This window comes from Capra hircus, chromosome 10 (assembly GCF_001704415.2).
Source record: "Capra hircus breed San Clemente chromosome 10, ASM170441v1, whole genome shotgun sequence".
Taxonomy (NCBI): Eukaryota; Metazoa; Chordata; class Mammalia; order Artiodactyla; family Bovidae; genus Capra; species Capra hircus.
In genome coordinates, this window is record NC_030817.1 from 21,933,832 (window position 1) to 21,947,324 (window position 13,493).

The 13,493-nt window shown below is 40.3% G+C and overlaps 1 protein-coding gene across 1 annotated transcript; it reads left to right on the forward strand.

The window, feature by feature from the left end:
* Positions 72-13,290, forward strand: ERH (enhancer of rudimentary homolog (Drosophila)). The gene is made up of 4 exons (XM_018054040.1): positions 72-459; positions 3,817-3,904; positions 8,676-8,796; positions 12,792-13,290. Exons 1-4 carry the CDS (start codon positions 457-459, stop codon positions 12,892-12,894), a joined length of 315 nt encoding a protein of 104 aa, XP_017909529.1. The 5' UTR covers positions 72-456; the 3' UTR covers positions 12,895-13,290.

Genomic DNA, 13,493 nt, shown 5'->3' on the forward strand with positions numbered 1-13,493 from the left:
ACTTCCGGATTGCCTTACAGCCCCCTCCTTTAGAAGGGTACTTCCGGGGTTACAACCGACCTATGCCCCAGGGTTCTTATACAGCCGCCATTTTTGAGTGGGGCCACTGAAAGATGGCTTGTGTCACTGTCTATACCGGTGATCACTTTAGCCGCGCATCTAATAACGCGAGTACCGAAAATCGTGTCTAGAAAAAAGAGCTTTTTTTTCAAGTTCCGATACGTTCCCTGTGTGCTTCCTTTCCCTTATCCAAGATGGCTGAAACAGGGTCACTCTCTGCTCTAGCTGCCGGAAATCTGTGAGCCTCTATGGTCCGAAAGGTTCTTTCGCGGTGCGCCTCTGACGACTTCCGGCGGCTCCTCTCGCGGGGATTGGCTGTTAGCGGCGTTGCGGGTAAGCTCGTGTGCGGTGGCGGCGGCGGAGTCGGCATCGGCTGCAGCGGGAGACTTTGGCGCGATGGTGAGAGAGGCCTAACCGGCTCCCCGAACCCCTAACCCCCGCCGGGGCGACCCCCGCCCATATATCTCCCCACCCCATCCAGCGCGAGCGTGCTGCTGCTCGGCCCTCCAGCTTGTGGGTCGACTCTTCTCCTTCCCGCCGCGGAGACACTGGGCCTGGCGCTAGGCCCTGGGTCCCGGGTCCGCCCCGCGGTTGCGCGCCCGCCTGCTGGCTCGGGCGAGGCGTGCGTTGCGGAGGTTGCTTTTTCTTCCGTTTGCTGCTTGGTAGAGGCAGGCGTGGGGGTGCTGCTCTTTCCCTTCAAACGCCCCAGCCTACTATAGGAACAATGGCCGAAGGATGTTTGACAATTCCGTCCCGAAGCTGACAGAGTGAATGTACTGCATCCCCCGTGTGGACCGGGAGGGAACATCTTTGCTTTGTAGCGTGCTTTCCCGACCACATTCCCTTTTGTTTTTCTGGGCTCTGCCTTTTTTGAAAAAATACATTTTCCCTCTTTTCTAAGACCTTTAGGGGCCGATTTGGTGTCCCCCCCCCCCCAGCCATCCATCTTGTGCTTATCTAAATAGTCTTCTTGGGTCTGGAAGCTGAAAAGATAGATTCACCTCAGGGTCCACTTTCCTTAGAATCTGAGTGGAATGGGTGAAGGGTTGTTTTTTGGGCTTGTGTGTCTGTTTCGTAATCTGCAAAAAAGGAGATGCTCACGAGGATTCCAAGTCTTCGTGATTGCTTCCACACTTTAATTTTCGTTTTCTGGTTGCTGCAGATTAACAGATCATGCAGCTGCTGTTAACAAGGAATTTTTTCAGGTCGTAGTTTTCTGGATTGAGATAGGTTAGTGTTTGACCCAACATAGTCTCCCAAGGAGGACTGGGAATTAGGAGATTGGATTTCCAGTTCCTGTCTTAACTAGCAGTGTGACCTTGAGCAAGTCATTTCACTTCGGAGTTTCCTTCTTTCTCTGCCTTTATTTGGTATTATTTTTAAATGCTTAGATTAAAATCTGGGGATATGACAGCAGTTATTATGAACACCCCATTATCATTGAGCAATTATCAGTGATAATTTTTTATCATTTCGTGTAGAATTGAAAATTGGAATTTGTATTTAAAGTGAATACTGGTTCAAACGTCTTAAATATTGGTTCAATTTCTTTTATTCTTCCTTTTCTTTTTGGTAGTTTGAGAGATGCATTGTATTGTAGTATTTCTGTAACAGTAGAATGACTATTCTTAGGGTTCATGTTTGTGAGACTTTAAAAACAGATTAACAGATTAACTCTTCATTAGAGTGAATCATAACTGCTTGGCAAACAGAATAGGATATCATTAAGGTAATTCTGCATAACTTTTTTTTTAGGTTTCACGGTGTTATTTTTCTATTGTGGCAAATATCAGTAGATACATATATATATTCCTGTATGGACTTATATTTTTATTGCTTATTTATTTATTACTGCTCATTCCCCTAAGAAAGCGTAACCTAAGGAACGCCAGACCAAATCTGTTCAGAAGAAGGAAAGATCTGATAATTTTGTTGACAGTTTTGTAAATTTAGCCATTCCTTGTTCCTAATTTTTAAGCCTTGTCTTTGGGCAGTAAGTATTAAGAATAGTAAACTTAGTTCAGTTTCACTTTAAGGGTAAATATAAAAAGCAGCATACTGTATAGCCATTTTCATATCTTTACTCTCAAGTGAATTGGTCCTTATTTCTTATTAGAATAAGAAGAAAATTAATGTAGTAGCAACTGGTCTGGCTAGTATGTGGGACAGGTCCTTTTGCAGGAATGTCAGTATAGTTTCTATAAAGTTACTTTCTTCTCAACATATGAGCCATTGGAACTATTGGTGGTTTTTAAATAACCAGTAATCTAACATTCTGTGTTCTCTGACTTTTGATCACTGTTTAAGAAAGGCCTCAGCTGTGTCCAGGTCTTTATAGGTGAGCATTACTTTCCATCTCTTGTCATCAAGGTCTATCTCAGATCCTCGCAGACTTTTAATCAGAATGACTGCTTCTTGGTGGAGAGAGAGGAGTATGAGAAATCCCTTTGTCACATTGTGTTCAAAGTTCTATTTGGGCGGGGGCAGTGCTTATTCAGAAACTCTACAAAGCTATTCCAGTTGCGGTTTGTTGGTCATTAAAAAGTCTGATCATTTCAGAACGTTTGGTTCCTGTCCTTAAGAGGTTTGTTTGTTTTTTATTAAAAACTAGTACAGCCGAAGAGAAGAATTTGTTGTTCAGTCACTCAGTCATGTCCAACTCTTTGCGACACCAGGCTTCCCTGCCCTTCACCATCTCCTGAAGATTATAAATAGTTTGATTTAGCATTGGGTTTACAGTGAGGTTACATCATATTTGAATTTAGTGAACCTTACACACTTGGCAAAAAAAAATAGAAGGGGTTACACTTCCAACAGACCAATGTTCTGGAGATATTTTTAGTTGCCACACATTGGGAGGAGGGCGTGGGAGTTTTTTTACTGGGAATAGGCTAGGAATACCGCCGTCCTTCAATGCACAGGACAGCCTCTGCAACAAGGAATCTTCCAGCCCCTGATGCAATAGTGCCAGAGTTGAGAAACCCTGAAATAGACCCATGAACAAAAGCTTGCCTCCCCAGTGAGGGCGAGATGGAAGACGAAAGGATCTGCTGCTCCTTAGGCATCTTCACATTTCCTATGTCATCATCCTCTAGCTATTCTGTGACTCTAGTGCTTAAAAATACAATATTTTAGTATAACACAGCCTCTTATGGTGAGTCACCTACTGGGTGAATAATCTAATGGATTTTCTAGGGTAACATTAACTGTATATACTAATTTTAGATTGCCAGTTTATCTTACACCTTTAATGTTTGAGTCTAATCTCTGGATAAGATGTGATTTCACTGTAATGCTAAAGTTAGAAAAAACCAGATTAATAAAGTGCTTGTAATCATTATAGTGTTTTCCTTTTTTTCTCTTTTCATCAACCCATATCTGTTTTCATTAGGAATCTAATGGGATTAGAGTGACCAATGGATATAGAACACCTAAGCAGGTTTATAATCTGGCTGGGAAGAAAGGTGCAAAAGAGAAAAAACAGTACAAGGTAGTTTATGCTGAGAATTTAACAGGCAGTGAGTTTGAGAGAGCAGTTGTTAAGGACTGGGAGACTAAGACCTTACAGAAAAGCTGTGACTCAAGCTTCTGCCGCTGCGCTTGGGCAGAGGCATTGATATTGCAGAAAGAGCACTCTGATTAATAGTGTTTTAATAACCAATGAAAATTGTGTGGTAATGGGGATTTTATCCCATACTATGAATTTCTCAAATACTGAGTTAGAAACTTATATTGATACCACTTTTCCCTGTGCAGTCTCACACCATCTTGCTGGTACAGCCTACCAAGAGGCCAGAAGGCAGAACTTACGCTGACTATGAATCTGTGAATGAGTGTATGGAAGGTAAGTTTAAACACTAATCAAGGGGTAGAAATCATTGATTTTGTTTTGGGGGTGGTGAGGGGTTGGGGGCTGGACGTGGGATGGGCTATAGAGGCTCCTGGCCCCCACGCTAGCTGCATCCACACCAGCTGGTCCACGCTTGCTCGCAGGGTGAGAGTGATAAGTGCTGAGACTCTCAGGTGTCTTGAGTTTGTTTACCCTGACATTCACTATTATGTTTATTTTTTAGAATCAAGCTCATATATATATCGTGACTTTCCCAGGCCTCTGCTTGTTTTGTAAATATTCTTTATTTGTTATTTGTTACTGTGCTGTGTAAATATTTTATAGGTATCCCTTATATAGTCTAGTTAAACTCAATAGAGTTATTAAAACAGGCTTGAGAAACTTAATAGTGCCTACACAACCTAATAGTCTAATTACTAAACAAACATTAAAAGCTGAGATGTCCATCAGAATGTTAAGAAATAAAAAATTAGCTCAGTGAATAAAGGCAAATGGAACCAAATCAGTATAATTTATTATATGTTTGATAAGCTGGCACCACCCTGAAGGGAGGTATTAACCCTCAATAAACCATTAGACGAGAGTAACTAGATTGGATCATCACAAATCAGATTCATCCTGTGTCCTTTCATTACATCACTAAATCATTACATCCACTAAACCACTTGTGTACACCCTGCACTCTTGCTAGCAAATTGCACATTCTTCACCTGTTCCTGTAAAGATTTTATAGGAATATAAAATTTGCTGCTGGTATGTCCCTGGAACTGTTGATTATCTGAAGCTAATTGGATTAGGCTTAGAAATCTCTTCTAAAACCAATGATGGGTAGACCTCCAGGGGACAAAAAGCTACTCATAATCAGAAATGGCTCCTCCGATTCTATTCTCATCTTTAAAGACGAGCAGTGCTTGTGTTCTTTCCTTTTCTCAAGTCCCTTCCTCTGCTGATGGCCTTACTTGCCATTAAGGTAGACTTCGTGCACACACTCTAGATTGTTGCTTTATCTGTATTATCATGTTTGGCCTTTGATTCTGCAATACTCTTTACTAACCTTTGCTGATTTTAGGGAAGGAGTGAACTCCGGGAGTTGGTGATGGACAGGGAGGCCTGGCGTGCTGCGATTCATGGGGTCGCAAAGAGTCGGACACGACTGAGCGACTGAACTGAACTTAAAAATTTAATACACTTAATTTCTAGAGCAGTTTTAGGCTTAAAGGAAAATCGAACAGGAAGTACAGAGGGTTCCCATGTACTTCTCCCTATCCCCAGTTTCCCCTATTAATGACACCTTCCCTGGTAGTCCAGTGGTTCAGACTGCTTCCAATGCAGAGGGCTCAGGTTCCCCTCGTCAGGGAACTAAGGTCCTGTATGCCACACACACACCCCTCCCCGCCCCCCCAAAAAAAGAATATGAGGTATGGTGCATTTGTTACAGTTGATGAAGCAGAATGCAGTCCATAGTTTCTTTGGGGATTCATTTTTTGAGCTGTGCAGTGCTGTGGATGTTGCCAAATGTGTAATGTCATGTATTCACCATTACAGTATCTTACTGTAATGTTGAGAATATTCTCACTGCCCTAAAAATCCTCCGTGTCCCCCTAGTCATCCCTCTTCACCTCACTCCCTGCCCCCTGGCAACCACTGGTCTCTTTGCTACCTCCATTGTTTTGCTTTTTCCAGAATGTCATAGATTAGAATCATTTACGTAGCTCTTTTCAGATCAGCTTCTTTCATTTAGCAATGTGTTTAAGCTTCTTCCATGCCTTTTTGTGGCTTTCTAGCTCTTTTTTTCTTTTTAAATTAGAAATGGTGGTTTATTTTCCATTTTAAAAGTTAAAATGGAAATACTGGAATCAGTTCTCACATGGTGGTTGCCAAATAGTAATTTTCTTACTTTCTCATTTTTCTTTGTTATAGTAGTTAATATTTGTCTGGGATACAGAGCTTTCCCTCCCCCCATCCCTTTTTTAAAATTAATAGACTTAGTTTTTTAGAGTGGTTGTGGGTTTACAGGAAAACTGATTAGAAAGTACGGTTCTGCCATAGCCCCTGCGTTGCCGCTCCCAGTTTTCCCAATTAGTTACATCCTGTGTTAGTGTGGTGCATTTGTTAGAATTGTAGAATCAGTGCTGACACATTATTAACTAAAGTCTAGTTTGCATTAATGTTCACTCTTTGCTTTGAGCATTGTGTGGATTTTGACATGTGCAACGACATGTGTCTAACATTTAGTACCCTGAAAATCCCCTGTGCTCCACCTGCTTCCCCATCTCTCCCCTAAACAGCAACCACTGATCTTTTTAATGTCTTTATAGTTTCATCTTTTCAGAATATTGTATGGTTGAAATTATAGTATGCAGCCTTTTCAGATCAGCTCTTTCACTTCAGTCGCTCTGTCGTGTTTGACTCTCTGTGACCCCATGGACTGCAGCATACCAGGCCTCCCTGTCCATCACCAACTCCCGGAGCCTACTCAAACTCATGTCCATCGCGTTGGTGATGCCATCCAACCATCTCATCCTCTGTTGTATGCTTTTAAGATGTCGCCATGTCTTTCATGGCCTGGTAGCTCATTTCATTTTGTTGTTGAATAATACTCCATTGTATGGGTATAACACGGTTTGGTTATCTATCACCTGTTGAAGGATATCTTGGTTGCTTACGGGTTTTGTCAGTGAATAAGCTGCTCTGCACATTCCTGTGTAGGTTTTTGTGTGGACCTAAGCTTTCAACTCCTTTCAGTAAGTACTGAGGAGTGTGATTGTCAGATCATATGGTAAGACTGTATTTAGCTTTGTAAGAAACAGACACGCTGTCTTCACATGTGGCTGTATCACTTTGCATTCCCTGCAGTAATGAGTGAGAGTTCCTGTGGTGGCACTTGATGTCGTCAGTGTTTTGGATTTTTTGCCGTCCTAATAGCTGTATAATGATGCCTCATTTCAGTTTGCAATTTCCTCATGTCATGATGTTGAGCATCTTTTCATAATGCATATTTTCCTTGTGTATATTTCTCTGTTGAGGTGTCTGTTCACATCTTTTGCCTGTTTTTTAATTGAGTTGTTTGTTTTCCCATTGTTGAGTGTTAGGGATTGTTTGTATATTTTTGATAATAGTTTCATCTCAGTGGTCCCCAGCCATTTTGGTACCAGGAACCAGTTTTGTGGAAGACAGTTTTTCCATGGACTGTGGGGGATTGGCGGGGGTTGGGGGGGGTGGTTGTGTGTGTGGTTTTGAGATGATTTGAGGGCATTGCATTTATTGTGCACTTTATTTCTATTATTATTGTTAAATCAGCTCCATCTCAAATCATCAGGCATTTGATCCCAGAGGTTGGGGACCCCTGTTTTATCAGATACGTGTTTTGCAAAGATTTTCTTCTAGTCTGTGGCTTGTTTTCACTTTCATTGACAGTGTCCTCTGAAGTACAAAAGGCTTAAATTTTGATGAAGTCCAGCCTATCTAAGAAGCTTATCCAAAGTCACAAAGATTTGTGCCTACATTTTCTTCCAAGAGTTTTATAATTTTGACTTAGATTTAAGTCTCTGGGCCATTGTGAGTGACTATTTATACATGGCATGAGAGCGGTCCAGGTTTCTTCTTTTGCGTATGAATGCACAGTTGTCCTAGCACCCTTTGTTGATAAAATACTCTTTCTCTATTGATTTTGGCTTGGTATCCTTTTGGGAAAGCAGTTGACCATAAATGTGAGGGTTTATTTGTGGACTCCTGTTTCTACTCCATTAGTCTGTATGCCTGTCTTCATGAATAAGCAGTACCACACTGTCTTGATTACAGTTTTGTAGTTTTGTGATGAGTTCTGGAATGAGGAAATGTGTGTCTTTCTTCCAACTTTGTTCTTTTCCAAGATTGTTGTGGCTGTCCTGGACCCCTGTATTTCTGTGTTAAGTTTAGGGTCAGCTTGTCAGTTTCTGCAGAAGTACCTCAGGTTTTGACATGGATTGTTGAATCTAGATCATTTGGGGGAGTATTTAATACTAAGTCGCCCAGTCCATGAACCTGAGATAGCATTCTGTTTGTTTAAATCTTTACTGTCAGTGACATTTTACAGTTTTCAGAGTGTCTTATGTCTTTTATTGAATTTATTTGCAAGAATTCTGTTCTGATGTTGTTCATTTCATTTTCAGTGTTTTTATTGTTGGGGTATAGAAATATAATTGATTTTTGTATAATGATTTTACATCATGCAGTCTTACCACCCTGATTTATTAGTTGTAATAGTTTGTGTTTTGTAGTTTCCTTAAGGTATTCTGTATACATTTCTAGAGATAGGTACACTTCTTCCATTCCAGCGTGAATGCCAGTTATTTCTTTTCCTTGCCAAATCACCCTTACTAGAGCCTCCAGTGTGATGTTGAACATGACTCAAGTGACAAGAGCCGGTGTTCTAGTCTGACTGGGAAAGCATTGTCTTTTGCCACTAAGTATGATGGTAGCTGTGGGTTAGTGCCACAATTAGTTAATTTTCCTGGTTTTTATTTCCTTTCCATTCACCCTTTCTATTCAGGAACTCCTAAGTGATATTTCTGATCACAGTGTAGTGAACCAAGCTTTATTAAGATAGCTTTTGATAACTCTGTGGTTGGCTGTTACTTTTTATTAGGAAATCTATGAAATCAGTTTGGAGGTACACAAAGACCTATATGTACAGGGTAGGACAAAGTATTGTGATATAAGCATGTAGCACTACTCATATCTAAAGTTGATACAATTGTAAGATCTTGGTTTTCCCCTCTCTTAGGTGTTTGTAAAATGTATGAAGAACATCTGAAGAGAATGAATCCCAACAGCCCCTCTATCACATATGATATCAGTCAGTTGTTTGATTTTATTGATGACCTGGCAGACCTCAGCTGCCTTGTGTAAGTATTAGCCACCATATCTCTTAAATTGTGTTTTTATCTTGTTTGTTTGAGGTGATTTATGCTATTAGGAGCGCACTCTGCATGACACAGATCTTTGTGTTTTGCCTGTGATGTAGTAATTAGTATTTCTGCTACACGTGGCTCATACATTGTCAACATAAAGCTGAAGGCACAAGAAAACCTTATGAATTTTGCTAATTGATGCAGTTAGTGTGCCTCCGCCTTGAACCGAGAACTTTGTTCCTTAAACTAAATAATCTTTTACGTATTTTTTCCCCAATTATAGTCTTTATCCTAAAGCAATTAGCTTTAAATTAAAACTTAGATTATTCTGTTTTCATGATTTTTTAAAATATATGTAGGACTGAAATAGAATTTAATTTTAGTTCCTCCTAATATTGATCATGTGTATTTTGGTATGTTAGAATGAGTTTGTTTTTTTGACACTTACCTTTTCTATTCTCTGAGTTTTGTCAAATTAAATTTTTTTCCTAACATTATGCTTATTATAATTTATATCAGTAATTACCTGTCACCACTGTTACCAAGGAGCACGTGAATCTATAACACTTCATCTTCTCAGCATTGTTGGAGAGGCCGAGTGTTAAGTACAGCAGATTTTACAGAGGAAAATGGAAGTACCTTATAATGAGAGCTTCAGTCACCAGGCATATTTATTATGTGTCAGATACTATGCTACAAGAAAAACATATTTTTCAGTGGTGAAAATCATGTAGGTCCTACTCTGAGGCACTTCCTGTTTCAGCACTGGAACCAAGCCTGGGCTTGCTGTCTCACAAAAGATCCGGGTGAAAATAAGCATTTCCTTGGAATTTTTGAGTGCAGTTTTCTTCACCTCGTTATTGTGTTTCAGTTATAGTCATTTTACTTTGCTCACTCAGAGTATTTCAGTGATCCAGTTCTGGTCTTTAATAAAATGTGTTTATAATGTGTGATAATTTTGTTATGATTATTTTGATATAAAAACTCAAAAACGTATTGAGGCCAGTAGAGCTGTATATATATCATACTGTGTTGGTTTGCAATGTTTATAGTTGATCTGTTTATTGCCTGGCACACAGAGAGAGACACATATGTGTTCATGTAACATTTACTGAGGGCCAGTTATGTACCATGTGTGTTCCAAGGCACTGAGGATTGCGCAGTGAATAAATCTGTCTAAAATGAAGCCTTTGACGCTGCAGAAGAATAAGTGGAGGCTGAGGAGAGTAGAGGGAGATGAATTTGGTGGACCAACCCATTCAGAAGTATTGATACTTCATATTGTTGGTAGATCAAATGAATGAGGACTGAGAATTGAAATTTGGTATAGCCCTGTGGAAGTCTTTGATGATTTCCAGAGCAGTTTTGGTAGAGTGAACTGTAAGTGTGAAAGTATTAGTCGTTCAGTAGTGTCCAACTCTTTGCAACCCCATGAGCTGTAGCCCATCAGGCTACGTAGAATTCTCCAGGCAAGAGTACTGGAGTGGGTTGCCATTCCCTTCTCCGGAGGATCTTTCTGACCCAGGGATTGAACCCAGGTCTCTGTCATTACAGGCAGATTCTTTGCTGTCTGAGCCACCTAGGAAGCCCTAGAGGGACAGTAGTAAAATCTTTATATAGTCCAGTGAGTTAGTAAGAAGAGAGGGATTGTAGGCTGCCAACACAGACAGCTTTTTTGTAGAATTTGGCTCAAAAGGAGAGGAGGGAAATGGGGTTATAGCTAGAGAAAAAAACACTTTTTTCCCCCTTTAATTTTGTTTTTAAGGTGAGAAAAATAATGGTATGTTGGCAGGCTAATGCGATGTAGTAGAGGGAGAAATTGATGGCTTTAGATAGGATCTTAGACAATCCATTAATAGTAAAGTAGGGAAGGCAGGCGGATGTGGTAGAAGCTTGGGGAGGTTTTCTGATTGCTTTAGTTACTTCAGGAAAATAGAAAGGAGGACACCATTTGGAATTAAGGGTGAGGGGGGAAGTGTTGGAGGTTGTGAAAAGAGGTGAGAAATCTAGGAGGGTGAAGAGATCAGGGAATGTGATTTAAGAGGTACTTGATAGTGACTAAAATTAAAATAGTCATGTAGTAATTGTATTTTCCTGTCACTCTTAATCTGAAGAGTTACAGTGAGTTTACTTTTTAGATTATTTCTCACTGTAACAAAAGGACGTTAGTAAAAAGCCAAAATGCTCCGTAAAAGTAGAGAGCTTGTGCGTTTTACTAAACCCCATCCTGACCTTACCATTCAGGGGAAGACTTCAATAATGGTGTAAAGCATTCTTTCTTTGGAGTTTGTTTCTCTTCAAAGATTGGATTGTAGCTCAGTGAGGACCTGGAGGAGTGGGTGAGAGGGAGGGGATAAACTGTACCCACCCCACCCAACCCCCAACCCCTGCCCTGCCAAAAAAAAAATGGATCATAGGTTTCTAGCTCAGTTGTTCACAGACAATAAGAACTCTGGTCAGGAGAGTTTAAGCTTTTACTCCTTGCCTGAAGTCACTTAGCTAATAAGTTACAGGCTGTTTTGAGCCTTGGTTTCCTCCTGTATTAAAAAGGGATAATAATTGTATCTACTCACAGAGTTGTAAATAGGATGGAGTTTATTCAGATGAGTGCCCAGAGCAACACCTAGCAGTTGGCAACTTCTTTATAGGCTTCTCTGGTGGCTCAGGTGGTAAAGAATCCGCCTGCAGTGCTGGAGATTCAGGTTTGATCCCCTAAAGAAGGAAATGGCTGCCCACTCTAGTGCACAGAGGAGCTTGGTGGGCTACAGTCCATGGGGTTGCAAAGAGTCAGACACGACTGAGTGATTAACACTCCTGCTTCTAACAGTTAGAGGTATTTACTGTCATTTGTAGTTATATGTATATAATTTTTTTTGCTGAGAACCTAAAAGATAGTGGTCATGGCCTTGTAACACTGATGTACTTTGTGTTTCTGCTGTCTCTGCTTGCTTATTATCTTTTTTTACACTATAGCTTTAGGTTTTTTTACTCTAAAAACTGAATTTATTGCTTAACCAGCAATTTAGCTGGTTGTAGTTGTTCAATTGTAGGTCAGTGGAATATTTCTATCTGTTGTCCTCTAAACATACTTTGAGTGAGTTGTCTATTAAGTGATACATTGTACTCCAAAAACCCTGGAATCCTGTTAACTTTCATTGCTGATGTCACTCCTTATACTCCAGACTCTACTCAGCCTCTAGCATTGTTCCAGAGAAGGCAATGGCACCCCACTCCAGTACTCCTGCCTGGGAAATCCCATGGGCGGAGGAGCCTGGTAGGCTGCAGTCCATGGGGTCGCTAGGAGTCAGACATGACTGAGCGACTTCACTTTCACTTTTCACTTTCATGCATTGGAGAAGGAAATGGCAGCCCACTCCAGTGTTCTTGCCTGGAGAATCCCAGGGACGGGGGAGCCTGGTGGGCTACCGTCTATGGGGTCGCACAGAGTTGGACACAACTGAAGTGACTTAGCAGCATTGTTCATTAAAAAGCAAATCCTGAAATACTGGATGTATGTAAAATTTTCCTTCTGTTAATGCTTTCCAGGGAAGAAATCTTTGTGTCAGCAACATATTTTTAAAGGTCTTTTTTTTTTTTTTAAGTTAATTCAAAGTAAATGTAGTAAATCTAAAGTTTTTGTTAGTTTTTTAATCCCTGAAGGCACCTTAAGAATAGTTAACTATGTAGGAGAAAGAACACATGGTTTCTGGGCATACTTTGTCAAGAAGTAGATGTGTAACACACTGAGCATTTAACTTAAGATCTCTAGACCTCAGTTTCTTTTTCTGCTGTGAGATTGTACCAGATGATCTAAACTTCATATTGCATAAAATCAACAGTTAGGTAATCAGCTGTTTTACGTTTTCATTGTATTCATGTATGAGCATGTGCACATCTGTGCCATTCTAGAACAGTTAACAATTTCCAGTTTTAAAAACGTGACGGTATTTGACCATTGTAACTTTGCTTATTATTCTTCTGTTCCTCAGTTACCGAGCTGATACCCAGACATACCAGCCTTATAACAAAGATTGGATTAAAGAGAAGATCTACGTGCTCCTTCGTCGACAGGCCCAACAGGCTGGGAAATAGTTGAGTTTGGAAGCATTAGGGGAACGGGGGTGGGCTTGGAACACAGGTGTGTGCAGTGTGCTGTAGTGGAAGTTTTGTATTATAGTTATCCTGTTTCCATTTTGGTATACCCTAGCCAGAATTGAATGTATTAGATAAAATGTGATGATCTTGTTCAATCTGAAAACCCCTTTGCCCCTCCCCTTTTTTTTTACTTAAACATTTTTATGATGATTTAGATGAAAGTTGGTTTTTGTCAGTTAATGTTGGTTCCAGTCCCTCAAACTGTTCATACCTGCTTTATAACATCCACTGTACTAATCCTCCTTCAAATTGGGGTGGGGAGTGGAGGCACAGTTTAGTTACGTCCTCAAGATAAAGTCTTGGTGAAAAACAAATAAATGTTCTTTAGTTATATTTTTCCCCCTGAGTGATTTTTTTTCCCCCTTTTCTTGTGTCTCTGATCTGAATTGGGTATTCTTGTAAAGCATTATCAGTTTCTAAACCAATAGCCTGCTACACGATGAAGTTGAAGAAAGCTGAATATGTTTTCCTGTGGCTATAGGAAGCTAGAGTTTTTACCTCATTTTCCCTAGTTTTTCCCTCTTGTAAGTGAATCT

Coding starts and splice junctions, on each gene's coding strand:
- ERH (XM_018054040.1), top strand. Junction 3,905..8,675: donor TGTGAATGAGTGTATGGAAG/GTAAGTTTAAAC, acceptor CCCCTCTCTTAG/GTGTTTGTAAAATGTATGAA. Junction 8,797..12,791: donor GCAGACCTCAGCTGCCTTGT/GTAAGTATTAGC, acceptor TCTGTTCCTCAG/TTACCGAGCTGATACCCAGA.